General features: G+C 33.5%; 1 protein-coding gene across 4 annotated transcripts; it reads left to right on the top strand.

The window, feature by feature from the left end:
• Positions 1-722: 722 nt before the first annotated feature.
• LOC146719454 (juvenile hormone esterase-like) lies at positions 723-27,228 on the top strand. 4 transcript variants are annotated; one of them, XM_085490148.1, is made up of 16 exons: positions 723-903; positions 998-1,169; positions 1,551-1,645; positions 1,733-1,871; positions 2,107-2,251; positions 2,339-2,493; positions 12,138-12,289; positions 21,647-21,929; positions 22,529-22,714; positions 23,100-23,284; positions 23,379-23,550; positions 23,932-24,252; positions 24,489-24,633; positions 24,721-24,875; positions 26,079-26,230; positions 26,779-27,228. In XM_085490148.1, exons 1-16 carry the CDS (start codon positions 754-756, stop codon positions 26,821-26,823), a joined length of 2,652 nt encoding a protein of 883 aa, XP_085346274.1. In that variant the 5' UTR covers positions 723-753; the 3' UTR covers positions 26,824-27,228. The 4 variants fall into 4 exon arrangements, with proteins under 4 accessions (XP_085346274.1, XP_085346273.1, XP_085346272.1 ...); XM_085490147.1 differs by having other exon boundaries at positions 1,551-1,871; positions 23,932-24,026; positions 24,114-24,252; positions 26,779-27,227; XM_085490146.1 differs by having other exon boundaries at positions 1,551-1,871; positions 26,779-27,227.

The following is a 27,228-nucleotide window of genomic DNA, read 5'->3' as shown; positions in this document are numbered from 1 at the left end:
AAATCATTTTTGTTTTTGGTTCAATTCTACCTTTTTTTAAGTAAACCTACACAGCATTTTTTTTTTCCCCACGTCCAAATAATTTTAGTTTTTATATTTTTTTAAATTTTACCATTTCAAACAAAATCAATTATCATAACATTTTAAAAATTTTTTTTTTTAACAATTGTCGAATATAAGTAATTAAAAAATCGTGAAATAAATTTTTTTAATCGTTAAAATTTTTATATTTAAAAATTTTATAAAAATAAGGAATTTAAATAATCGGCCAAACTACCCCCAATTTAAAATTTTCGACCATGTGGTTGTGGTCTTTTCAATAAAAACGTTAAAAAAAAAAAAAAAAAAAAAAAAAAAAAAAAAAAAAAAAAAAAAAAAAAAAAAAAAAAAAAAAAAAAAAAAAAAAAAAAAAAAAAAAAAAAAAAAAAAAAAAAAAAAAAAAAAAAAAAAATTTTTTTTCATTTAACAAAAATTTTGTTTCCCCCAAAACTATATAATATCGACGTTTTAAAACATCGTAGAAAATTACTTAGAAGATATCTGATAACATCTTTCAGTAAAAAAATATCGATTCTAAATTGAGAATTGAAAATTAAAACCACGCAGATTAAATTTATGTGTCATATCGAGTCAAAGAGGAAAGATGTAAAAATCTCATGATAAAGTCATATTAAACTTCAAGTGTCAATTATATTATGTGCGAATGTGTGCTTAACAGGTTTATTTCATAAAGCAATATGTCAAAGTGGTGTTATGACAGTTCCTTGGGCTTTCACTGAACAAGACGATGCTATCAATAACGGTCTGATGTTAGCCCAGAAGCTTGGTAATGCGACTTTTGATCCGGAAGACGCCTTGAAATTTCTGAAAGACATAGACGGAAGAAAATTGATAGCAGCGGAGGTCTTTTGACGCTCTATTACGATTATTGCAATAATAATGTTCGATGAATTACGATAAACTATTTTTTTATATTAAGAATATTATGTTCTTGCAGATTGGCTTAGATATTTTTCTTGCATTTACGCCGACCGTGGATTCCAAGTCATCGAATCCTTTTTTACCAGAAAATCCATTGCAATTATTACGTAATGGAATTGAAATACCAATTATGTTCGGATATAATAACCAGGAAGGCAATTGTTTCATTAATGCCACTTTTGTCGGCCGTAAATATATATATTTGCTTTTGCTTTTCATTATTACACATTATTAATTATTAGTATATCATGAATCACTATTTTATGTAGAATTTTCATAGATAAACGATCTGCAATATTTTGAAAATGTTTTGATGAACATAGAATGTTATAATAAATTTAATCAAAATTAATAAGTTTCAGGATTTCATCAATATATAACTTTTAAATGTACAAAATAATTATTAATTATTTATTAATAAAACCGTTTTGTTTCTACGTAATAAAGCTACATATATATTTATAATACCTAAATAAAAAATCATTATAAAAATTAAAAATTAAAATTAAAATTAAAATAAATAAAATCAAATAAAATTAAAATTAAAATCGTTATAAAAATTGTTTCAGTGGTAAACAACGAGACTTTAAAGGAAATTGATTATGATTTCAAGAAAGCCATATATCCTAGAGTTTTGCGTCAATTATCACAACTTGGGATCACGGTTCCAGAATTACGATCATTGTATTTTGGTAATAAAACAGTGTCGGAGGAAACTATAGAAAATCTTTCTGATTTTATCGGCGATCAGCATATCTATAGAGGCATTATACAAGCAATTGATACTCAAATGAATTCTAATGTTAACGAGTCGACTTACTTGTACAAATTTTCGTACAAAAGTGAAACCTCTCCTGTGAAGAAAATATTTTTTCAAAAACCGCTTTCAGGTATTGCGTTGTTAATTAAAATAGAACTATGTAAGAATCAAATTAATATTACAGTTAGAAAAAAGTAAACGTGAAATTTTTTTCTATATATGATTGTAAGAAGACACACGTAGTTCTGGAGAAATTTGATTTAAAAAATTTAGAGAACATTTAAATATAAATTTTATAATGCACTTGTAATGTATGGAAAAAATTATCAACGTTTGAAATTAATTTACGTAACAAAATTTTGCAGGTACATCTCACTTCGAAGAACTGGGCTATTTATTTTATCCTCATATAGGAAAAACATTCGGTGTGTTACCATTTGCACGTGGTACGCCGGATTATAAAATTATGGAATACTTAACGCAGATGTGGACAAATTTTGCTAAAACGGGGTACCGTAGACTTGACATTTTTTATACGAATATTTATTGTGACATCGTACAATCACGTAATAATAATCAATTACACATTTATTGCAGAAATCCAACATCTTCTTCAGCTAATTTTACATGGCATCCAGTGAAAAATAGAACTACGTATGATTATTTGAATATTATTAAAAAACCTCGAATGAAGATTCTTATTAAAGGAAACCAACGATGGGATTGGGAGAACAGACTTAAATTATCAAAAGGTTATACCAAATTCGAACAATTTTCTACCACACAGAACCATTCGTTAACTATACGAACTTCACACAGACCTATAGTATTAGATAAAATAAGAAGAAATCTAACTCTAAAATTAAATTCCTCTGAAAAAAAACCTTTTAGTGCAAAAAACTGACAAACTAACATAAGACTGACAGTGAGAAACAGATTGATGTGTCAATGGAGATCATTTGGAGACGATTTTTTCTCGGCAGAAATGTCGAGGCACCAATAATTTTTGAGTTATAAGCGATTGGAAAAAATTAAGCTATTCGTTTAATTATAACTTAAGTCTTATTATACCTTATTATTATATATTATTACTAATTATAAATTAGAAATTAAGCCTTGTGAAAATGAAATATTAACAAAACTACATTCTTTATTATAATAGAATTTTAATTTAAGATTTAGTTACTAAGATATATGTATGTACATTGTGTTTGCGCGTACGCTCGATTGCTGACGTTGAACGCTCACGCACGAAGCTACGGATCCTGACAATCGGGTTGTAAATCCGATCGTCGATATCCGTCTCGTGTATAGATTGCACAGGAAGATTCAAAGTGGACTGTATCTTAAGGAGGGTAGACGCGCTCCGATTGGTGCGCAGGATGGGTAACGATTTAAGCCACGTGCCGAATCGAGAACCAGAATACGGAATTATATGCACAAATTACACAAAAACAATCCATTTATTAACTAAATTTGTCCGAGAGTCACAATGTACATAAACGCAAATTAATTTGAAACCTTTACATAAAATCTTTATCTATTAACGAATAAAATAGTCACCGCGAAAACACGTACGACGTGGTTGTTAAGCAGTCCGAAATGTCTCACTATATGGTATCTAGCATGTGTTGCATGGACACCACCGAAAAACTATTTGTTGCATAACAATTGCTAGTTACGATGAACACGCTCAAACTCGTGTATCGAATCGTTCGAAATCTCACATTAAGATTTCGTACACGTTGCCGATTGCGGCGAATGCGATATTAAATCGCGAACCGAAATGTTTCAATTAACATGAAGAATCACTGATCACATAAATGTTACAGTGCGTTGAGCACCACGGGCTCGAAGGGATGAAAAAAAGGAACGCAAACACAATCACGACATCAGGTATCAGTCCCAGATGACTGATCACGTGATCTGCGCGCTCCAACTCACGTGATCTACGCGTGCCAAGCGAACACGCGCGAGCCTCATGTATACAATTATTACGTTCGTGGAAACAATCGGACTTCGGCACCTTGATATTTCACCATTGCGTGAATTCTGGTCCCAAATCACTGAATTCCGCTTCGTTAACAATGTTTTGAGCGCAAATTTTATGTCGCGTATATAACGGCGCACCTTGTTGCTACCGTTAATTAGCGAATGTCAAAGTGAACGTATTTCACATCTCACTTATCACTGAATCACAGCAGAATATCAATCTGATTATTTTTTTTTATTAATCAAACGAACTACGAACAATTAGAATCGCGACGGAAAACCCACATGTGACTAATCGCAAAGCCGTGCCAGGAGCGAATGCCCAGGTTCGATGACGAGGCAGTTCATCCCCGATCGATTCGATAATCGAACGCTTGAAGCGCGGCGTGTAGGTTCAGTGCGTGCTGCCCCGTGCCGGATTAACTCAAAAATTATAGAATTTCAAATTATCGACCTACTTCTTCATTCTCTTTGAACAAATAATAAAGTTCTTGACCTGGGGTCAACTTACTTCTGAACATACCGCCCGCCTCGAAATAAAGATTTCGAAATGTCTTACAGTAACTAAAGAACTTACCCCAGGTTTGGGTTTTTTTTTGTTACATAAAGAGAAAAAAAAAAAGAAAAAATAAAACGTTAATCGCTTAATGATTTTTCGAGTGAGATTCAGTGATTACATATTGAACAATAACAGGCATTTGGTTGCTTACATGATTGAATAACAATATTAAGACATAGATTCTTACTAAACTTACATTATCGCGACGCGAGTGGTCTTGAGTAGTCAAGGATATTGAGCGCCGCCCGCCTTAACTAACTACGAAGGACTTGACTTGTCCTAATTATGCGAACGATTGAGACGTTGCATGCGCATTATGGAGTTGGGTTTTCCGCAGTACCTGTCTTACGTTCCGACAGTTGATCGATTAAGTTAATATCGATAGGTAGTAGGCACAATTTAGTTACTGGTCGCTTGTATTCGGACGTCGCTGTTTTAACTGAGACGACTCGAGTTAACCCGTCAGAGCCCGGATGACAATGAATAACTCGCCCTAATTCCCATTTACACGGTGGGAGAAGGGGGTTTTGAATCAAAACCATTGAGCCAACCTGAATCGGAGGCGTTTCTCGACGCCACTTTGATCTTTGTTGAAGAGTATTGACATAATCTGACTGCCACTGCTTCCAAAAACGCTCCGTAATCTGTCTGAGTAATTGCCATCGCGACAATCTGTTTTCGTTCAATTGTAGAACGGAAGGTTCCGGATTCGTAGTAATGGCAGTCCCAATCAAAAGGTGACCTGGGGTCAGGAACTCGTAGTCGTCTGGAGTATCATTGAGTGGAGAAAGCGGCCTTGAGTTGAGGATAGCCTCAATTTTGCACAACACTGTCGTGAACTCCTCAAATGTCAATGCGTGTGAGCTTACAATTCGACGAAGGTGGTGTTTGACACTCTTCACTCCTGCCTCCCATAGTCCTCCAAAATGAGGAGCATGAGGCGGGATGAAATTCCAAGTGATCCTATCTGTTGCGATTAAATTGAGAAAATCCGTATTGCGTTGAGCATCCCGATACGCGCGGGATAGCTCTTTATCGGCTCCTGTGAATGTTGTACCGTTATCCGAATACATAACTGCTGGCAAGCCTCGTCTGGCGCAAAATCGTTGAAATGCGTTCAAAAATGCTGGCGTTGAATAATCGCTGACCAACTCGAGATGAATGGCTCGAGTTGCCAAACATATGAAAACGGCTATGTAAGCCTTTCGTGAGGTGATTCCTCGACCAGCAGAGGCTCGAATGAGCACTGGACCGGCATAATCGATGCCGCTGTGCAAAAACGCCCTCGTTGGCGTTGAGACTCGAGTTGATGGGAGTTGACCCATTAACTGATTGGCTACCTGAGCTCTTTCTCGCGTGCATCGAACGCACCTGTAGATAACTGATTTAACTAAAGGCCTAGATTTTATAATCCAAAATTCTTGGCGAATTTTAGACAGGGTAGACTGAAGACCGGCGTGCAGCGAGGCTATGTGCGTGTAGCGAATGAGCATTGTAGTAATTGGATGATCAGCTAGTAGAACTGGATGTTTGGATTGAAATGGTAGATGAGAATGCTCCAATCTTCCGCCAACGCGGAGTAGACCATTTGCGTCTAGGAATGGATTTAATGATATCAGAGCGCTGTTTCTTGATAACCTCTTGTTTGACTTGAGTAAGTAAAGTTCTTGCTTGAACACCTCTGCTTGAATCATATGCAACCAAAAGTTACGAGACTGCATGTACTCAAATGCTGTAATGGCGTGGGACCGGACGTGATCTTTGTGATCTGCCGCGTGCTTCCGTTGACATTTGTTTATGAATCGGTATATATATGCAGTGACGCGTATCAATTTTGGCCACCATGAATACCGTGCAGCAAGACTCCAGTCTTCACGAGTACTATTTTGATGAGCTTCACATGCCTTCAGTTCCAACTGAGTTTCGTGGTGCTCTGATAGAATTTGATGAGGCCACTCATCAGAATGAAGATGCAACCATGACGGCCTATGCCACCATAGGTTGATGGATATCAAATCTCGGCCGAGTAATCCGCGCGAAGCACAGTCTGCGGGGTTTTCACTGGTGTTTACGTGATGCCAACTACCGGTTGGTAATCGTGTCTGAATTTCGGCTACTCTATGAGCTACGAAAGTTTTCCAATTTGAGGGGTGCTTCTTGAGCCATGCGAGAACTACAGTGGAGTCTGTCCAACAATAAATCGCAATGTCGCTTAAATGAAGTGACTGCTTGATAAAGTCAATCAAGCGAACTAGCAGAACGGCAGCAGAAAGTTCGAGGCGAGGAACCGTCATTGGTTTAAGAGACGCGACTTTAGATCGCCCAGCAATGAGCGAGACCGTAATTTTCCCAGAGGAGGATGTCACGCGTAAAAACACCACTGCTGCGTAAGCGATTGTGGATGCGTCCGCGAACCCGTGTAATTCCACAATTGCCGTTCCGGACTCAAAACCTGTCCAGCGACTCAGTTGAATTTTTCGTAGATAGGGTAATGACTCGTAGATAGACTTCCAGGATGATAAGATTTCGTCCGGAATAATGTCGTCCCATCCGATACGGTGTCGCCATAATTGCTGCATGAGAGTTTTCGCCTTTAAAATCGCAGGTGTGACCCACCCGAGCGGGTCGAATAATCTTGCTATTGTTGATAGAATTGCTCGTTTGGTGTTAGGAACAGTTTCAGATAATGTAATTTGAAACTGAAAGCAGTCATGTTTCGGGTTCCAGACAATACCGAGGATTTTTAGACTGTCATCAGTCTCCAAATTTTTTGCGTAAGCCAATCCATGATTGTCAGGCTGAATATCTGAAAGCAATTCTGAGTGGTTACTGGCCCATTTCCGGAGATCGAAACCACCACGGTTCAGCAAATTACAAAGTTGAGTGCGAGCTTGCTTTAACAGTGTGATATCGTCTGCACCAAATAATACATCATCGACGTAGATGTTTTCTCTTAGGATGGGAGAGGCTAACGGAAATGAATCTCCCTCGTCACAGTTCAATTGTTGGATTACTCGAAGAGCAAGAAACGGTGCTGACGCAGTGCCGTAAGTAACGGTAAGGAGTTGATATTCCTGTATAGTTGAGTTGTGGTCGACCCACAGTATCCGTTGGTAGTCTCTATCTCTAGGATCGATTAATATTTGGCGATACATTTTAGCGATGTCCGCAGAATATACATATTTATATTGCCTCCAGCGCAATATAACTGCTTGTAGATCGGACTGCAATTTTGGGCCGGTGTACATGTGAACGTTGAGAGACGTTCCATTGGATGTGAGGCAGGAGGCGTCGAACACGACTCTTAAACGGGTTGTCGAACTTGTCTCCTTGATGACTGGATGATGAGGTATATAGGTCGCTTGAACATTATTTGAATGCAAAGGAGCGACTTGCTTCATATGATTTAATTGCTCATATTCGCGCATGAAGTCCAAATATTCTTGTGCAAGTGTGGGTTGACGAGCAAATTTACGAATTAGCGACGAAAGTCGGCGTTCAGCTATGCTGCGAGAGTCGCCTATTTTAATAGGCGGGCCCTCTTTAAAAGGGAGTCGCACGACATATCTGCCATCTGCTGTTCTAGTATGCGTGCGTTGAAAGTGATCCTCGCATTGTTTATCTTCTATGGACGCATGAACATGTTGAGGAGTTTCTTCAACCTCCCAAAACTTACATAATTGCCGTTCCAAGGAGCAGCAGTGAGCAACTGCATGATACCTTTGTTGTGAACTGGGTAATGGTGAGCCTTGAGGTTGGGCTCCGACATGCGATGAAACCAAAGTAGAGCCGACTACATGGGTGTTTTGTATGACATGATTAGGGATTGACGTAGGTCCAGATAGAATCCACCCGAAATGCGATTGTATAGCGTCTGGTTGACCTATGGGTCCATTGCGTATATTGACAAGAACCTTGCTATACAAATCAGCTCCAATAATGAGGTCAATAGGAGTTGATCCAGTCGGATCGTCATCCGCTAAGGTCAAGTTGGAGATGTGTTTCCAGTCACGTAATGACGAAGCGTGTCTGGGAGCATACTTCGTCAATGCTCTCATGATGTAAGCTACCGTGGTGAAGGTTGGCTCAGGTTTATCGCGAGGCGAAATATTAATTAACGCGGCAGATCGGCATGTACCGGTATCTGCACAGCTAATCCCCGAAGTTGAAGTAAATGTTTGCATACGAGGTAAGCGTAAAATTTGCGCTACGCGTTCCGTAAGAAATGTGAGTTCTGAACCACCGTCAAGTAAGGCTCTGACAGTTAAGGAACGTCCAGAAAGCGAATGTATTTTCACCGTTGCCGTAGACAACACCACAGGAGTCGGTGATGTAGTTAACGTGACCGCTGAAAGCGCTGTGACATTTGATATATTAGTAACATTCTGCGAACTCGATGACGCAGGAATGCTCGTTGTTTGTTGCAATGAGCCCGAGTCAACGTGGATCATTGTGTGATGCCGCTTGCTACATTTGCGACACGTGAATTTACTCTGACAATTAAGTGCTACGTGCTTATCGCTTAAGCAATTGAAACATCGCTTAAGTTTCTTTATCAATTCGCGTCGTTGATCCGTGCTCATTGAAAGAAATTGTTGACACTTAGAGAGAAAGTGAGATTGTTTACAAATTGGACATGACAAATTAACTGACGCAGTTGCGGTGGCGCTTGTCACTCTCGAATGTGACTTCGTTTTATCGTGTTCGTGAGGATGGAGTTCCTCAAGCGCTATAGCGCGCGAAGATATGAAACGTATCAAGTCTTTGTACGTTGGAGGATTTTCGTTATCGCTACTCTTCAATTTCCACGCTCGACGCGTAGCAGAATCAAACTTTTGTGAAATGAAGTATACTAATATATCGCTTACAATATCCTCTGCTGTACGATCAAGACGTTTCAATGTCGCTAACGCTTGTTCCGTTTTATCTCGCAACTCGTGAAGTTCTGACGCTGATTCGCGAGTCATCTTTGGAAGATGATATAAGGTCGACACATGTACTTCGATCAACCGTCGTTTGTTCTCGAAACGCGTGGTTAACGCTTTCCACGCGACCTTAAAATTTTCGGCGGTTACTTTGATTCCTGATATCGCATCGCGGGCCGGACCTGTCAAACTAGAGATCAAAAAATGCATACGAGTGAAATTTGACAATTCTTTGTTATCTATAATCAACGACTGAAAACGGTCGCGAAAGGTCTCCCAATCTTCGTTTTTTCCAGAAAAAGGCGGTAATTTAATAGGAGGGAGATGCTTTAACGAGAATGACGATGCGTCCATTTGCGCAAAAGAAGTTTCGAGGGATGTATCTCGACTTACGACAGGAACCAGGTCTTCTAGACATTCGTTCATATGATCCAGGGCTGATTGATAGAGATCTTCGTGAAGGTCGAATTGATTCTTCTTGAAATAATTAATTGACCCTTGATCATCCTCTGGAACAAGTTGAAGCAGAATGGTGTGATTGTGCACACCTTGAGTCCATTGAGCTTGTAAAGTCGCAATCCGTGAGCGAACCCTTGCGGCCGTCAAATTAGAACGACCAATCTTTTTGAAATTGTCGAGAGCTCGAGCAATTGAGTGGAAGATAGTTTGCTGATTTGCAAGAGCGTCTTCCATTTTGACACTATAGTTGTTTATGAATATGTCACTAACACGATTGTCTACTTAAACGCGATTACTTGACTGACTGTATCTCGAATCACGCTGCACTTAAATATCACTGGTGTCCTTAATTCAGTGTTCTCGATTCGTCATTACTCTCCCATCCGGCTCGAAGGACCAAAAAATGTTTGCGCGTACGCTCGATTGCTGACGTTGAACGCTCACGCACGAAGCTACGGATCCTGACAATCGGGTTGTAAATCCGATCGTCGATATCCGTCTCGTGTATAGATTGCACAGGAAGATTCAAAGTGGACTGTATCTTAAGGAGGGTGGACGCGCTCCGATTGGTGCGCAGGATGGGTAACGATTTAAGCCACGTGCCGAATCGAGAACCAGAATACGGAATTATATGCACAAATTACACAAAAACAATCCATTTATTAACTAAATTTGTCCGAGAGTCACAATGTACATAAACGCAAATTAGTTTGAAACCTTTACATAAAATCTTTATCTATTAACGAATAAAATAGTCACCGCGAAAACACGTACGACGTGGTTGTTAAGCAGTCCGAAATGTCTCACTATATGGTATCTAGCATGTGTTGCATGGACACCACCGAAAAACTATTTGTTGCATAACAATTGCTAGTTACGATGAACACGCTCAAACTCGTGTATCGAATCGTTCGAAATCTCACATTAAGATTTCGTGCACGTTGCCGATTGCGGCGAATGCGATATTAAATCGCGAACCGAAATGTCTCAATTAACATGAAGAATCACTGATCACATAAATGTTACAGTGCGTTGAGCACCACGGGCTCGAAGGGATGAAAAAAAGGAACGCAAACACAATCACGACATCAGGTATCAGTCCCAGATGACTGATCACGTGATCTGCGCGCTCCAACTCACGTGATCTACGCGTGCCAAGCGAACACGCGCGAGCCTCATGTATACAATTATTACGTTCGTGGAAACAATCGGACTTCGGCACCTTGATATTTCACCATTGCGTGAATTCTGGTCCCAAATCACTGAATTCCGCTTCGTTAACAATGTTTTGAGCGCAAATTTTATGTCGCGTATATAACGGCGCACCTTGTTGCTACCGTTAATTAGCGAATGTCAAAGTGAACGTATTTCACATCTCACTTATCACTGAATCACAGCAGAATATCAATCTGATTATTTTTTTTTTATTAATCAAACAAACTACGAACAATTAGAATCGCGACGGAAAACCCACATGTGACTAATCGCAAAGCCGTGCCAGGAGCGAATGCCCAGGTTCGATGACGAGGCAGTTCATCCCCGATCGATTCGATAATCAAACGCTTGAAGCGCGGCGTGTAGGTTCAGTGCGTGCTGCCCCGTGCCGGATTAACTCAAAAATTATAGAATTTCAAATTATCGACCTACTTCTTCATTCTCTTTGAACAAATAATAAAGTTCTTGACCTGGGGTCAACTTACTTCTGAACACATTGTAAAAATTGAAAACAGAAATAATTATGACATCCCTCTCGACATTTTTGCTGAAGAATATAATTTTGAGATACTCTGTATATATAATTCTATATACCTATATAAAAATCTAACCCTTATAGAAATTTATCACTAGTAACACCAATTTATCTCTAATTTTGAGTGCTTACTCACTTATTTCGAGTACTTAAATTATTGTATATTATTACCTTAAGTACTCGAAATAAATGATTAATTGGCGTTACTAATGTTAAATTTCTACAAGGGAACTACGTTGTAACTTTTGGTAACACTTAAAATTTAACCATATATAGTAACTAATATATTTTTCATTTTTCAAAAAAATGACATTGAAAAGTATCTGTTCATTGTTATAGTTGTACATATATCTTGTAAAATAAAGTTTAGTAGTTGTTGTACAGATAGCAAAATGATTTATAAAAAAAATTAATTTTGTTAAATAAAAAGATTCTTTATCTGCGACAAGACTAATTTTGTTTGCAATATCAAACAATTTGTTAATAGTAGTTTTATTGCTGTTACAATGTATATATTTAATAAGAGCGAAATTTTCCTTGTAGCACACAAAATAATTATTTATTCATAATGTTTTCATATTTATCAAGATACGAACTCTATTTTGACGTCGCGTAGTTATTAAATCACGATAAGAAAATGTCTATATATGTTTATATATAAATACTTATTTTTTTTTTTGCAATAAATTAGCCAGAGCATAAATTTTTCAGAGTCATCCTTCGTCGCATCGTCGAACAGAGTAAAAGTAAATGTGTTTGAAGGGACATTAGTCGGCATCGTCGAAGAAAGCATCTATGCTTCTTACAATGCCTTTCGTGGAATATCATATGCTAAACCTCCAGTGGGTGATCTCAGATTTCAAGTAAGTACAGAGAATGATTATAAATATTACCATCTTTGTTAAAAGTTTCACTTTGACAAGTGATACAAACTGTTTGTTGGATAATTTTATAGGTGTAACATTTTATCCATGTAACATTTAGCCCCAGTCTCCCCTACTTTTAGAACGTTGAAAAAAATATAAATGTGAAAAATGTAGTAACTTCGTTTAAACTTTATCTTTATAGAAAAACACGCACTCTTAGAAATTATTAACTTCTAGAAACTTTTAAAAAGTTACGAGAATAATATCCACTCGTGACCTTATGCAATATAAGGAACATCGAATAGAGGTAGACAAATGAATCGATAATTCATTCCTTCATTAATTTTTTTTTAAATACTAGAACAACAAAAGCGCGCTACGAGCGCGCGCCACATTTCTCAATTTTATATTAACTTTTAATACTTTAGAACTTGCCGAAAATACATTTTTCCTAATATTAGTATTATTTTTCCTAATATTAGTTTTATTTTTCATATTAGTTTTGTTTTTCCTAATATTAGTTTTATTTTTCCTAATATTAGTATTATTTTTTATAATATTAGTAGTATTTTTTCTCAGGTTAGTTTTATGTTTCTTTAAGTTAATTTTATTTCTCCTAATATTAGTTAACTAGCAAAAAGAAAAGAAACTGCAGTAATTCTCTCCCAAAGAATTTAAAAAGACTTTTAGTGCTCTGCATTTAAGCATCTAAAAAATTATAAAGATTTTTTTACATAATATATATTCAGATTAATTATATTTATTCAAGTGTTATTATACAATATTGTATAAAAATCAGATATTTCACAATAAAAGTTTAGTTTGCGATTACAAAACAATCTCGATTTCAGATAATTAAATTAGGATCAAATTCAAAAACTTCTTTAATTTGCCTTTTTTAAATTTCTCTCGAATTTGTGATATATAATTTGTTCTGTAAATATATATTAAATTTAATTTTTTAATAGCATAACAAAGCATTCGACCAACGACTCTAACGAGTGCCGAAAAGTTCAAACGACGTCAATTCTTTTTAACTGCTATTCTGAGAAGGAACATTTTCTTTCTCAACGCTTACACGGTGTTTCGACCAAATAAGAATAAAATGTTGCGATTGAGAATGGCAGAAACGTTACATTACGTAAATAATTATACGAAGAAAACTGCATACATGTCTCTCTCTCTCTCTCTTTTTCTCTCTCTCTCTCTCTTTCTCTCTCTTTTTCTCTCTCTCTCTCTTTCTCTTGCTCTTCCTTTCCCTTCCTCTCTTTTAAGTAGATAGAATAAATAATTTTTGTATTTTGTAATGTATAAATAATTTTGGAATTTAAAAATCTAAATTTTAGATTTATTTATTTAACAACATATTTGATAAAGAATCAAATCGGTTCCGGACAGTTGTGACATGTTACTTATTAAGGTGCAAATAAACAACGCGTGACTCGGCGAGTTTCGCGCAGTTTGTGCAAGCTCGTAAATTCGTCTTATTATAAACCTTTATTGTTCTCACGGCGCGTTAATGCGCGAATCCCGCGCCGCTTGTCGTGCTGTATGAACTTTAAAGAAACCCATTTGTCATTTAAAAATGTCTTGTCAACGAGAACACATCATTTCTTGTGCAGCAGCTTGCTACGTATTAATGAGTGGTGATTATTTTTTAAAGAAAAAAACGTAGAAGACGATGATGGATGGTATCATTAAATAAAAGTCGCCCATACGGCACAGAAATATTGCTGCAATATTTATTTGCAAAATTGCAACATTGCAGCAATGTTGCAAAATGTTGCTGCAACATTGCAGCAATATTGCAGCAACGGTAAAATGTCCGCTTGTAGCAATATTACAATACAATACTGCAGCAATATTACAATACAATACTGCAGCAATATTACAATGCAATAGTGCAACAATATTGCAATATAATATATGTATATATATGTATATGTATTATAATGCTTTGTATTGACGTAAGATCGCGTTGACTGAACTTGCTGCACTAGTTCAGAAGTTATCTTTTTCCTTCCAACAATGTCGAGCAAAAAAGACAACTTCTGAACTAATGCAGCGAGTTCAGTCAACGCGAACAGACCTATCCAAGCAAACACCGATATATAATTGTTACATTGCTATAATAAAACGGAATATAACAGGTAATAAAACGTGTACGTTACATGTAACATCCATGTTAGTTGTAATTTCCCACTCATAGATATAACATTTTAATATAACATATATTACATTGTAGTTATATTGTAATTATATACCAAATAGCACATTGATGTATTGATAAGTCAGTGCTATCTTGGGATATAATGACAATGTAACTACAATGTAAAATATGTAATAATAAAAATGTTACATCTATGAGTGGGAAATTACAACTAACATATACGTTACATGTAACATGCTTAAGTATATAATATTTATATACTGTGTTTGCTGGGATAAGTGGTATTTTTACATTCTAATTAAATATGAGATATATATATCTCATAGATTGTTAGAATGTGCGTGTTTGTAAATATATATTACATGCAGTATAAAAGAGAATATTTCAGAATTTAATATTTATGTATATATATGAGTTACATAAAATAAAATATACGCAACATTTAAATTTATTCTTATTATATATTGCAATAAAAAAACCAAATTATATAAAAATTTTATATACGAAATATGTTAATATATAACACGTTATATATTCATATATAATAATCTGCGTATATATCCCAGCAAACACCGATATATAATTGTTACATTGCTACAATAAAACGGAATATAATAGGTAATATAACGTGTACGTTACATGTAACATCTATGTTAGTTGTAATTTCCCACTCAAAGATGTAACATTTTAATATAACATATATTACGTTGTAGTTATATTGTAATTATATACCAAATAGCACATTGATGTATTGATAAGTCAGTGCTATCTTGGGATATAATGACAATATAACTACAATGTAATATATGTAATATTAAAAATGTTACATCTATGAGTGGGAAATTACAACTAACATATACGTTACATGTAACATGCTTGAGTATAAAACATTTATATATTGTGTTTGCTGAGATGATACACATCAAGAGACACGGTAGTGTCTCGCGACCAGTTAAGGGCGTAGCGGAGACACCGTGTATCTTAACGCGAGTCGGACATTTGAGTCTTTATAATATTTCGAATCCTCAATAATGGCTGAAGCAATCGAGTTTATACTAGACTTAATCGATAGATTGAGTTCGAATTATATAATAAAAGTGTCTTTATTTCTGCTCTACGTGATTTGTAAGCAGAGATATATAAATGCAAAGTCGAAATATGAAAAATTTCTATTAAGTAACGTCCCCGTCATTATCATCATCGACCACGCATACATAGTAGTATTGTGTTACACGTATTCACACGTATACAACACATGCGCACACATATATCACACGTACACAACACATGCAAGATGCATGTAGTGGTAATTTTGTCCATCTCGCACGTTTTACAACAGATGGCGATAGTGGCGCTCCGCCATATCGGCAGCGTGCGGGGTTATGTTGGCTAACTCTCTCTCTCTCTCTCTCTCTCTCTCTCTCTCTCTCTCTCTCTCTCTCTCTCTCTCTTTGTCACACACACACACACACTCTCTCATTCTCACTCACTCACTCACTGTTCGTCTTGTGTACTTATTTAGTACATTCATGATTAAACATCTATATGCATTAATGTGAAATTTACTTACAATTAGTTTACTTGAAATATTCAATTTCTAAAGTGTTTATCTTATAAGATAGATAAAAAAATCTGAGTAAATAATAAGAAAAAAAAACAAAAGGATTATTATTGTCATAATTTTTTATCAATTAAGTACTCAACTATCCAATAATTAAATAAATACGTACAAATGTGCGCGCGTGTACACACATACACATATTGATATTAAAGAGATTGAAGGAGAGGAAGGAGAAGATAAAAATTTAAATATTCACATATATTTTCAAATATTATATATGAATTTATAGTTTACATATCTAATTAATAATGAATTTCTAATTATATTATATTAAACATATCAAAATAAAGACATACATATATTTATCAAATGAATAAAATTATTGAATACAGACTTAAAAAATTTATTAAACATAGACTTAAAAAATTAATTAATTAAACATATTCCAAATTTAGAAAAAATAAACTTTATTTATATATGCAACAGCTTTTTAAACTAAATTTTTAAATTCTATTTTATATTAGACAATTATCTCAATCAACATCTACGTCCACATTAGCTGCACTGCAGACTACCTCTACAGCCACATTATCTGCTCCGCGGATATAGCGTTATGCCAATACGATACATTACATGTACTTACTTACTTGCCTTTACTGTACCAACTCTTGTTCTTTCCACGTAATCATGTTTTTACAGTTATCGTTTGCTGTATATCTTCCAGCAAACTTTATTTCGTGTGAAGTGTATTTAATTAATTAAATCTCTGCGAAAGATTGAGAAGATGAAGGGATAATTCAAACTATGAAGACATGGTTACATGGAAAAGACAAGAGTTGATACAATAATAAAGACATACATGTATTTGTATCCTGCTGGCATAAGGTTATAGAAGTTGATTGAGATTGAAAAATAATAATGAAAATAATAAAAAAAATAAAAACACATGTATTTGTATCGTGCTGGCATAAAGTTATAAAAGTTGATTGAGATTGAAAAATAATAATAAAAATAATTAAAAAAAGGAAATATTCAATCATCATTTAAAAGCATATTTGAAATCTGTAGAATAAACAGTTTTTGCAAAAAATGTGGAGCATTTGAGCTCTAGTAAGTCTAAAAATAAATGTAAACATCAATTAATAATAACTGATGTTATATATATATTATATATATAAACCAATTTGTTGCAATATTCACTATAAAAGGTTGTACGGGGAAGATGGCTAAAAGTGAATAATTTAAAAGATAGTTAACATAATTTTACATAAACTGAAATATTTCATAAAATAAAATATTTGTAATACTTCGAAGTTTATGTAAGATTATGTAAAAATTATACCTTTACAACTTTTTATAGTAAATATTGCGAGGAATCGATTTATATGAGAAAAATTAAGGTAATTCTATTTTGAAAATATAAGTGACCTTTAAATAACCTTGAAAATCGCCGTTTAGGAAAAAGTCTGTGTCAACTTTTTCTTTTTCTAAATCCTGCAACTTTTATCTAAATTTAATAGAAAATGTATAAAAAATGCTCGACATTAGTACACACACACACACACACACACACATATGGGTAAATTTATATAAATAGGGTGCTTTAGGAGGAATGATCAGGATTCTAGGATATGATTGTACACATCATTTTAAGCAAAGAAGTTTAGATAAACATGTTTAATAATTGTTCCATTCCGCTCATAAAAATATACAAAAATGAATGATATAATCTCTAAAAACTCACCTTTAAAAAAAGGTAAAAAAAGGCGACCAGTTAAGGGCACGCCATTAACAAAAATTATCCATTGCAAACCCATGTAGAATCCTATCCTATTGCAAACCCATGTAGAATCCTATGAAAAATTAATCATTGCAAACCCATGTAAGAATCCTAGGCAAAATTAACCATTGCAAACCCATGTAGAATCGTACCCATTGCAAACCTATGTAGAATCCTATGAAAAATTAACCATTGCAAACTCATGTAGAATCCTATGAAAAATTAACCATTGCAAACCCATGTAGAATTGTATTAAAAATTATCCATTGCAAACTTATGTAGAATCCTACATTGCAAACCCATGTACAATAGAATTGTATGAAAAATTATCGATTATAAACCCATGTACAATCGTAACAAAAGTAATGAAATAAAAAAAAAATTGAAAGTAGAAACTTGTACCAGTGGAAAATTAAAGTTGCAGACATATATAGAGTCGTATAATGAATCAGTAAAAATTTAAATTTGCAAATGTAGAATCGTACCATAAAAAAACTTATCTTTTAAAAAAAAAGATAAACAAGATGCCAAGTCCATGCGCCATGTGAAAAAGAAATAAAAAAATTTTAGTTAAAAAAACTGGGAGCGCTGCTAAATAATATTCTAACAATATTAAAATTAAATTGTTACTTTTAAACTCATTACAGTTAAAATATGTTTTGTGTTTAAATTAATTAATGTTACTTTAAGGTGCATTGTAATTTTGAAACTTAGCAGCGCGCCCAGTTTTTTTAACTAAAATTTTTTTAAGAGTTTAACTAGGCTCTGTAATATATAAATATAAATTTAACATATATAAGATAGGCAATAAGAGCCAAATCGCGGATGACAGTGCGTTATTCTAAACGAAACTAAATTTTTTCGTTAGAATTAAATACCTGTGCACAAGGCACCAAATTTTTACTTGGACACGGCCAAGATATAAAATTGGAATAATCTCTACAAGAGATTTTTAATTCCATGTATCCCCTATTCCCCCTAAAGAAATAAAGTGCGAGAGAAAAATATAGATCCGAAAGTCGCAGAATCGGGAATCGAACCCGAAACCTTTCGCTTGCCGGGCGACTGCTCTTCCAACTGAGCTATTCAGATCCTTTCGATTCTATACTTTTCTCTGTTATATATATTAATGTTGGTAAATAAACGCCTTTAAGCCAGCGTGTATAAATTAAGAGTTTAACTAGGCTCTGTAATATATAAATATAAATTTAACATATATAAGATAGGCAATAAGAGCCAAATCGCGGATGACAGTGCGTTATTCTAAACGAAACTAAATTTTTTCGTTAGAATTAAATACCTGTGCACAAGGCACCAAATTTTTACTTGGACACGGCCAAGATATAAAATTGGAATAATCTCTTGTAGAGATTAAAATTCAATATATTAATGCAGATATAAAAATATGAAAATAATAGAATGCATTTACTGTCATTTAAATATTAATCCATTATTATATTATTGTATTTATTTATTTTAATTATATTTTTAAAAATAACTGAAAGAAATAATTACAACATATTCCGCTACTCTTTCAATTATTTATATATATATAATATTATAAATATGATGATATTAAATACGAAGTATATATAAATTTAAAAAATTTTTAATCTATAAGATTTTTGCATACATAAATTATAATATACAAATTATAATATATAAATTATAATATACAATAATGTAAATCAAATTACTATTGCACTGCATTTTTAGGCGTGATTGCGCTTTACAGATGCGCGAGATCACAGAAATTACGTATCAACAAACAGCTGATTTGTTTTGTCAAGTAAAATAAGTGAATGTCTAGAAATCTAGATGGAAAGGTATATGGTCGTTTCACACGCGACGCGTGAATCGCGTAACGCAATTGAGCGATTCACAAATGACAGAATGAATCAGCTGTGTTACTACACGCATGTGTAGTAACATGTGTTACTACAAAAAGAAATAAAAAAATTTTAGTTAAAAAAACTGGGCGCGCTGCTAAGTTTCAAAATTACAATGCACCTTAAAGTAACATTAATTAATTTAAACACAAAACATATTTTAACTGTAATGAGTTTAAAAGTAACAATTTAATTTTAATATTGTTAGAATATTATTTAGCAGCGCTCCCAGTTTTTTTAACTAAAATTTTTTTATTTCTTTTTCACATGGCGCATGGACTTGGCATCTTGTTTATCTTTTTTTTCAAAAGATAAGTTTTTTTATGGTACGATTCTACATTTGCAAATTTAAATTTTTACTGATTCATTATACGACTCTATATATGTCTGCAACTTTAATTTTCCACTGGTACAAGTTTCTACTTTCAATTTTTTTTTTATTTCATTACTTTTGTTACGATTGTACATGGGTTTATAATCGATAATTTTTCATACAATTCTATTGTACATGGGTTTGCAATGTAGGATTCTACATAAGTTTGCAATGGATAATTTTTAATACAATTCTACATGGGTTTGCAATGGTTAATTTTTCATAGGATTCTACATGAGTTTGCAATGGTTAATTTTTCATAGGATTCTACATAGGTTTGCAATGGGTACGATTCTACATGGGTTTGCAATGGTTAATTTTGCCTAGGATTCTACATGGGTTTGCAATGATTAATTTTTCATAGGATTCTACATGGGTTTGCAATAGGATAGAATTCTACATGGGTTTGCAATGGATAATTTTTGTTAATAGCGTGCCCTTAACTGGTCGCCTTTCTTTACCTATTTTTAAAGGTGAGTTTTTAGAGATTATATGTACACGTGCACAACATATGATAAATAATAATTTTTTATAAACTTATAAAAACTAAAAATGTACTTAAATTGCATTAAAGTATCTTAATCATGTAAGAACAAAAAATACATATTACTTTTACTATTTATAAAATTATAACAGTATATTTTCAATATTGCTGCAACATTAATTACCACATTATTATAGCAATGTTCTATATTCATATTTCAGCAATGTTGCTGAAATATTGCACTGCAATATTTCAGATTGCAATATTGCGGCAATATTACATTGCAATATGCAAGATTGCAATATTGCTGCAAGGTCCTGTGCCGTATGGGCGGGCCATGTAAGTTTTATATATATTCACTTATAATGTTTTTGAAACGTACAAATAATTTATACTATTTTTAATAATTATGTGATTTATTACAGATATAACGCGACCGACATGCTATACGATTTATCAAAGAACTTTCTGGTAAATTCCAAAGTTTCTGCACAATGTCAACAGCAGATTGTGAATATCTACTCAACAAATGTAAAAATTCCGCTACTGATTTATTTGACCAATCCATTGCGCTTTGCACAAACCACGAATCTATTCGAGCCTGTGTAAATGCCTTTACGGGACAAGCGACAAGCGGCGTGTTTCTTTTGACTCGTATATACTTATCGACGATCAACAGAAAAGACGCGCCGCGCCAAGCCTTCTCGCGCTATAAGTCTATTCACACGACTCGCGGCGCGGCAAGTCCCGAGCCAGACTCGACGAGTCACGTGTCGTTTATATGTACCTTTAGATAAGATTAAGATTATTTTGTTTTAAATATATCTAGATAAAAAATAAAATTACATGACGATTTATCTAGATAATTTTCGGATAATTCTGTTTTTAAGATTGCTTATATAAACAAAGTTATAAAAAAATGTAAATTAAATAGGATATAAAAATATATTCATACTTTTATTTTTTAATTTTTTAATTTTTTAAATATGTATAAATAATACATATTTCTATTATCTATGTCAATATAAGATTGCTCCAAAATTTTATCTAATTGATCATCTATAAAATTTTAATTAGATAACAAACACTGATTGTAGGATCCGCAATCACCAGAACCATGGTCCAGCGACAGAGACGCTTCGTCTAACGGAAACGTCTGTCTTCAGATGGAAACGAACATTGTCATAGGCGAAGAAGACTGTCTCTATTTGAACGTGTATACCAACGATGTAACACCTTCAAAGAAAAGTGCTGTGATGGTATGGATACATGGTGGAGGTTTTTTTGTGGGAGACGGTACCTCGTTTTATTACGGTCCCGATTATATCATGCGGAAGGATGTGGTACTCGTCACCCTGAATTACAGATTAGGTGTTCTAGGTACATTATTAATTAGCTCAAAATCATTTTATGTTACTTGCGTTCAATGATCTACCTTTTTTTTAAGTAAACACATACACACGCATTCTACTTCCCACGATCCAAATAATTTACGTGTATGTATGATTTTTTTAAACTACCAATTTCAAAACAATAATCAATTATCATAACTTTTTTATAAATTTTAACGTTTCATTACTTTTTTTATAAATTTTGTTTTCATTAACAATTGTCGAATTATAAGTAATTAAAAAATTCGTGAAATCGATTTATTTAAACGTTGAAATTTTTATATATTTATATAAGTTATATAAATAAATTAAGAATTTTAAATAATCGGCTAAACTAGCAAAAATTAAAATTTATTAAGTTTTGCGACGTTCCGAACATGTGGTTGTGGTCCTTTTCCAATAAAAACGTTAAAAACATTTCAACTACATGGTCAAAACGTCGTGAGACTTAATTAATTCTAATTTGTGCTAGTTTGGTCGGCTATTTAATATTCCTTATTTTACTGACTAGCGAATACGAATATTTAAGACTTGATAGTAAACTTTACTAAACGTATTAACGACATGTTTCTCTCATTCTCTCTTTAGGTTTTCTCAATTTTTATGAGGAAAAGGCGCCAGGAAATCAGGGCTTAAAAGATGTAGTTATGGCGTTAAGATGGGTTAAAAGAAATATATTGAAATTCGGTGGAGATCCCGATAACGTCACAATTTTTGGTCAAAATGCGGGTGGAGTGATGGTTCATTATCTAACTATTTCACCGTTATCTAAAGGTACGAATCAACAGGACATAATACTAATATACGAATATTAAGAATATTAGAAACACATTTTACACAAAACAAAATTAAAAAATTTTATAGATTTACTGTAGCAAAAAAATTTTTAATAAGATCTTTTTTTCATTCTAACTTAAATTTCGATTGCAAACTATATAATATCGACGTTTTAAAACATTGTAGAAAATTACTTAGAAGATACCTCAAACATCTTTCAGTAAAAAAATATCGATTCTAAATTGAGAATTGAAAATTAAAACCACGCTGATTAATTTTATGTGTCATATTGAGTCAAAGAGGAAAAATGTAAAAATCTCATGATAAAGTCATATTAAACTTCAAGTGTCAATTATATTATGTGCAAATGTGTGCTTAACAGGTTTATTTCATAAAGCAATATGTCAAAGTGGTGTCATGACAGTTCCTTGGGCTTTCACTGAACAAGACGATGCTATCAATAACGGTCTGATGTTAGCCCAGAAGCTTGGTAATGCGACTTTTGATCCGGAAGACGCCTTGAAATTTCTGAAGGACATAAACGAAAGAAAATTGATAGCAGCGGAGGTCTTTTGACGCTTTATTACGATTATTGCAATAATAATGTTCGATGAATTACTATAAACTAATTTTTTATATTAAGAATATTATGTTCTTGCAGATTGGCTTAGATATTTTGCTTGCATTTACGCCGACCGTGGATTCCAAATCATCGAATCCTTTTTTACCAGAAAATCCATTGCAATTATTACGTAATGGAATTGAAATGCCAATCATGTTCGGATATAATAGCCAGGAAGGCAATTTTTTCATAAATGCCATTGTGGTCGGCCGTAAGTATATATATTTGCTTTTGCTTTCCATTATTACACATTATTAATTATTAGTATATCATGAATCACTGTTTTATGTAGAATTTTCATAGATAAACAATCTGCAATATTTTGAAAATGTTTTGATGAACATAGAATGTTATAATAAATTTAATCAATATTAATAAGTTTCAGGATTTTATTAATATATAACTTTTAAATGTACAAAAAGATTATTAATTATTTATTAATAAAACCGTTTTGTTTTTACGTAATAGAGCTACATATGCATTTATAAAACTTAAATAAAAAATTATTATAAAAATTAAAAATTAAAATTAAAATTAAAATGAATAAAATCAAATAAAATTAAGATTAAAATGGTTATAAAAATTGTTTCAGTGGTAAACAACGAGACTTTAAAGGAAATTGATTATGATTTCAAGAAAGCCATATATCCTAGAGTTTTGCGTCAATTACCACAACTTGGGATCACGGTACCAGAATTACGATCATTGTATTTTGATAATAAAACAGTGTCGGAGGAAACTATAGAAAATCTTTCTGATTTTATCGGCGATCAGCATATCTATAGAGGCATTATACAAGCAATTGATTATCAAATGAATTCTAATGTTAACGAGTCGACTTACTTGTACAAATTTTCGTACAAAAGTGAAACCTCTCCTGTGAAGAAAATATTTTTTCAAAAACCGCTTTCAGGTATTGCGTTGTTAATTAAAATAGAACTATGTAAAAATCAAATTAATATTACAGTTAGAAAAGAAATAAACGTGAAATTTCTTTCTATATATGATTGTAAGAAGACACACGTAGTTCTGGAGAAATTTGATTTAAAAAATTTAGAGAACATTTAAATATAAATTTTATAATGCACTTGTAATGTATGGAAAAAATTATCAACATTTGAAATTAATTTACGTAACAATATTTTGCAGGTACATCTCACTTCGAGGAACTGGGCTATTTATTTTATCCTCATATAGGAAAAACATTCGGTGTGTTACCATTTGCACGTGGTACGCCGGATTATAAAATTATGGAATACTTAACGCAGATGTGGACAAATTTTGCTAAAACGAGGTACCGTAAACTTGACATTTTTTATACGAATATTTATTGTGACATCGTACAATCACGTAATAATAATCAATTACACATTTATTGCAGAAATCCAACACCTTCTTCAGCTAATTTTACATGGTCTCCAGTGAAAAATGGAACTACGTATGATTATTTAAATATTAATAGAAAACCTCGAATGAAGATTCTTATTAAAGGAAACCAACGATGGGATTGGGAGAACAGACTTAAATTATCAAAAGGTTATACCAATTTCGAACAATTTTCCACCACACAGAACCATTCGTTAACTATACGAAACTTCACACAGACCTATAGTATGAGATAAAATAAGAAGAAATCTAACTCTAAAATTGAATTCCTCCGAAAAAAAACCTTTTAGTGCAAAAAACTGACAAACTAACATAAGACTGACAGTGAGAAACAGATTGATTTGTCAATGGAGATTATTTGGAGACGATTTTTTTCGACAGAAATGTCGAGGCACCAATAATTTTCGAGTTATAAGCGATTGAAAAAAATTAAGATTTTCGTTCAATTATAACTTAAGCCTTATTATATCTTATTATTATACATTATTACTAATTATAAATTAGAAATTAAGCCTTGTGAAAATGAAATATTAACAAAACTACATTCTTTATTATAATAGAATTTTAATTTAAGATTTAGTTACTAAGATATATGTATGTACATTGTAAAAATTGAAAACAGAAATAATTATGACATCCCTCTCGACATTTTAGCTGAAGAATATAATTTTGAGATACTCTGTATATATAATTCTATATACCTATATAAAAATCTAACCCTTATAGAAATTTATCACTAGTTTCTCTCTCAACACCAATTTATCTCTTATTTCGAGTGCTTACTCATTTATTTCGAGTACTTAAATTACTGTATATCAGTATTTTAATTACTTGAAATAAGTGATTAATTGGCGTTACTAATGTTAAATTTCTACAAGGGAACTACGTTGTAACTTTTAGTAACACTTAAAATTTTTTTTATATTTTTTTTTTTCAAAGGAATGACATTAAAAAGTATCCGTTCGTTGATATAATTGTACATACATATATCTTGTGTAATAAAATTTATTAGTTGTACAGATAGCAAAATGATTTATAAAGAAAATTAATTTTGTTAAATATAATAAAAAGATTCTTTATCTGCGACAATACTAATTTTGTTTGCAATATCAAACAATTTGTTAATAGTAGTTTTATTGCTGTTACAATGTATATATTTAATAAGAGCGAAATTTTCCTTGTAGCGCACAAAATAATTATTTATTCATAATGTCTTCATGTTTATCAAGATACGAACTCTATTTTGACATCGCGCAGCTATTGGATCATGATAAGAAAATGTCTATATATGTTTATATATAAATACTTATTTTTTTTTTTTGCAATAAATTAGCCTGAGCATAAATTTTTCAGAGTTATCCTTCGCCGCATCGTCGAACAGAGTAAAAGTAAATGTGTTTGGAGGGACATTAGTCGGCATCGTCGAGGAAAGCATCTATGGTTCTTACAATGCCTTCCGTGGAATATCATATGCTAAACCTCCAGTGGGTGATCTCAGATTTCAAGTAAGTACAGAGAATGATTATAAATATTACCATCTTTGTTAAATGTTTCACTTTCACAAGGTGATACAAGCTGTTTGTTGGATAATTTTATAGGTGTAACATTTTATCCATGTAATATTTAGCCCTAGTCTCCCCTACTTTTCGAACGTTGGAAAAAATAGAAATGTGAAAAATGTAATAACTTCGTTTAAACTTTATCTTTATAGAAAAACACGCACTCTTTAAAATTATTAACTTCTAGAAACTTTTAAAAAGTTACGAGAATAATATCCACTCGTGACCTTATGCAATATAAGGTATATCGAATAGAGGTAGACAAATGAATCGATAATTCATTCCTTCATTAATTTTTTTAAAATACTAGAACAACAAAAGCGCGCTACGAGCGCGCGCCACATTTCTCAATTTTATATTAACTTTTAATACTTTAGAACTTGCCGAAAATACATTTTTCCTAATATTAGTATTATTTTTCCTAATATTATTAGTATATGTTTCATATTAGTTTTGTTTTTCCTAATATTAGTTTTATTTTTTTTTTTTTTAAGTCAGGAAATTTGCCTACACCAAACTTCGCCCGTCCTGACCTTTGAGGGAGGGCCAGGAGGCTTCGTGGTGGATTCCCGCCCGTAGTATCCCGAGGGACTATCGGACGGGGGACCGACCTAAAACCTGACTGAAGCCCCTGGTCGTATGGATGTTGTCCACCGCGGAACCGCGTGAGCATTACTTCACGGTGGACACCCGACCGGCGTCCTTTAGGAAGGACACATCCCCCGAGAGGATACTACAGGTATCCCCCCGGAGAGGACATCCCTTGCCCCGAAAGGGCATCAAGGGGAGCCGGGCTACTAGCTCCCCCCGGACTTCCCTGGGTCGACGTGCAATGAGATCAGGGCCCCCACCCCTCTCCCTGCCGACCCGGCAAGTGAGGTGACCGCAGTCACCCACCCACACACACAAAAACGTCACAGGACGTTACAAAAGACCAACAGTGC

The sequence above is a fragment of the Nylanderia fulva genome, unplaced genomic scaffold (assembly GCF_048542155.1).
Source record: "Nylanderia fulva isolate GAGA-0341 unplaced genomic scaffold, ASM4854215v1 Scaffold98, whole genome shotgun sequence".
NCBI classification, from domain to species: domain Eukaryota; kingdom Metazoa; phylum Arthropoda; class Insecta; order Hymenoptera; family Formicidae; genus Nylanderia; species Nylanderia fulva.
The sequence above is the reverse complement of the archived record's forward strand: the minus strand, read 5'-3'. Positions and strand labels throughout refer to the sequence as shown.

What these genes read in the sequence shown, in the direction of transcription:
- LOC146719454 (XM_085490146.1), top strand. Translation starts at nt 754, where the DNA reads ATGACAGTTCCTTGGGCTTTCACTGAACAAGACGATGCTATCAATAAC. An exon ending in GAAAATTGATAGCAGCGGAG is followed by an intron (nt 904 to 997) that starts GTCTTTTGACGC and finishes ATGTTCTTGCAG; the next exon opens with ATTGGCTTAGATATTTTTCT. An exon ending in ACAAATTTTGCTAAAACGAG is followed by an intron (nt 24,634 to 24,720) that starts GTACCGTAAACT and finishes CATTTATTGCAG; the next exon opens with AAATCCAACACCTTCTTCAG.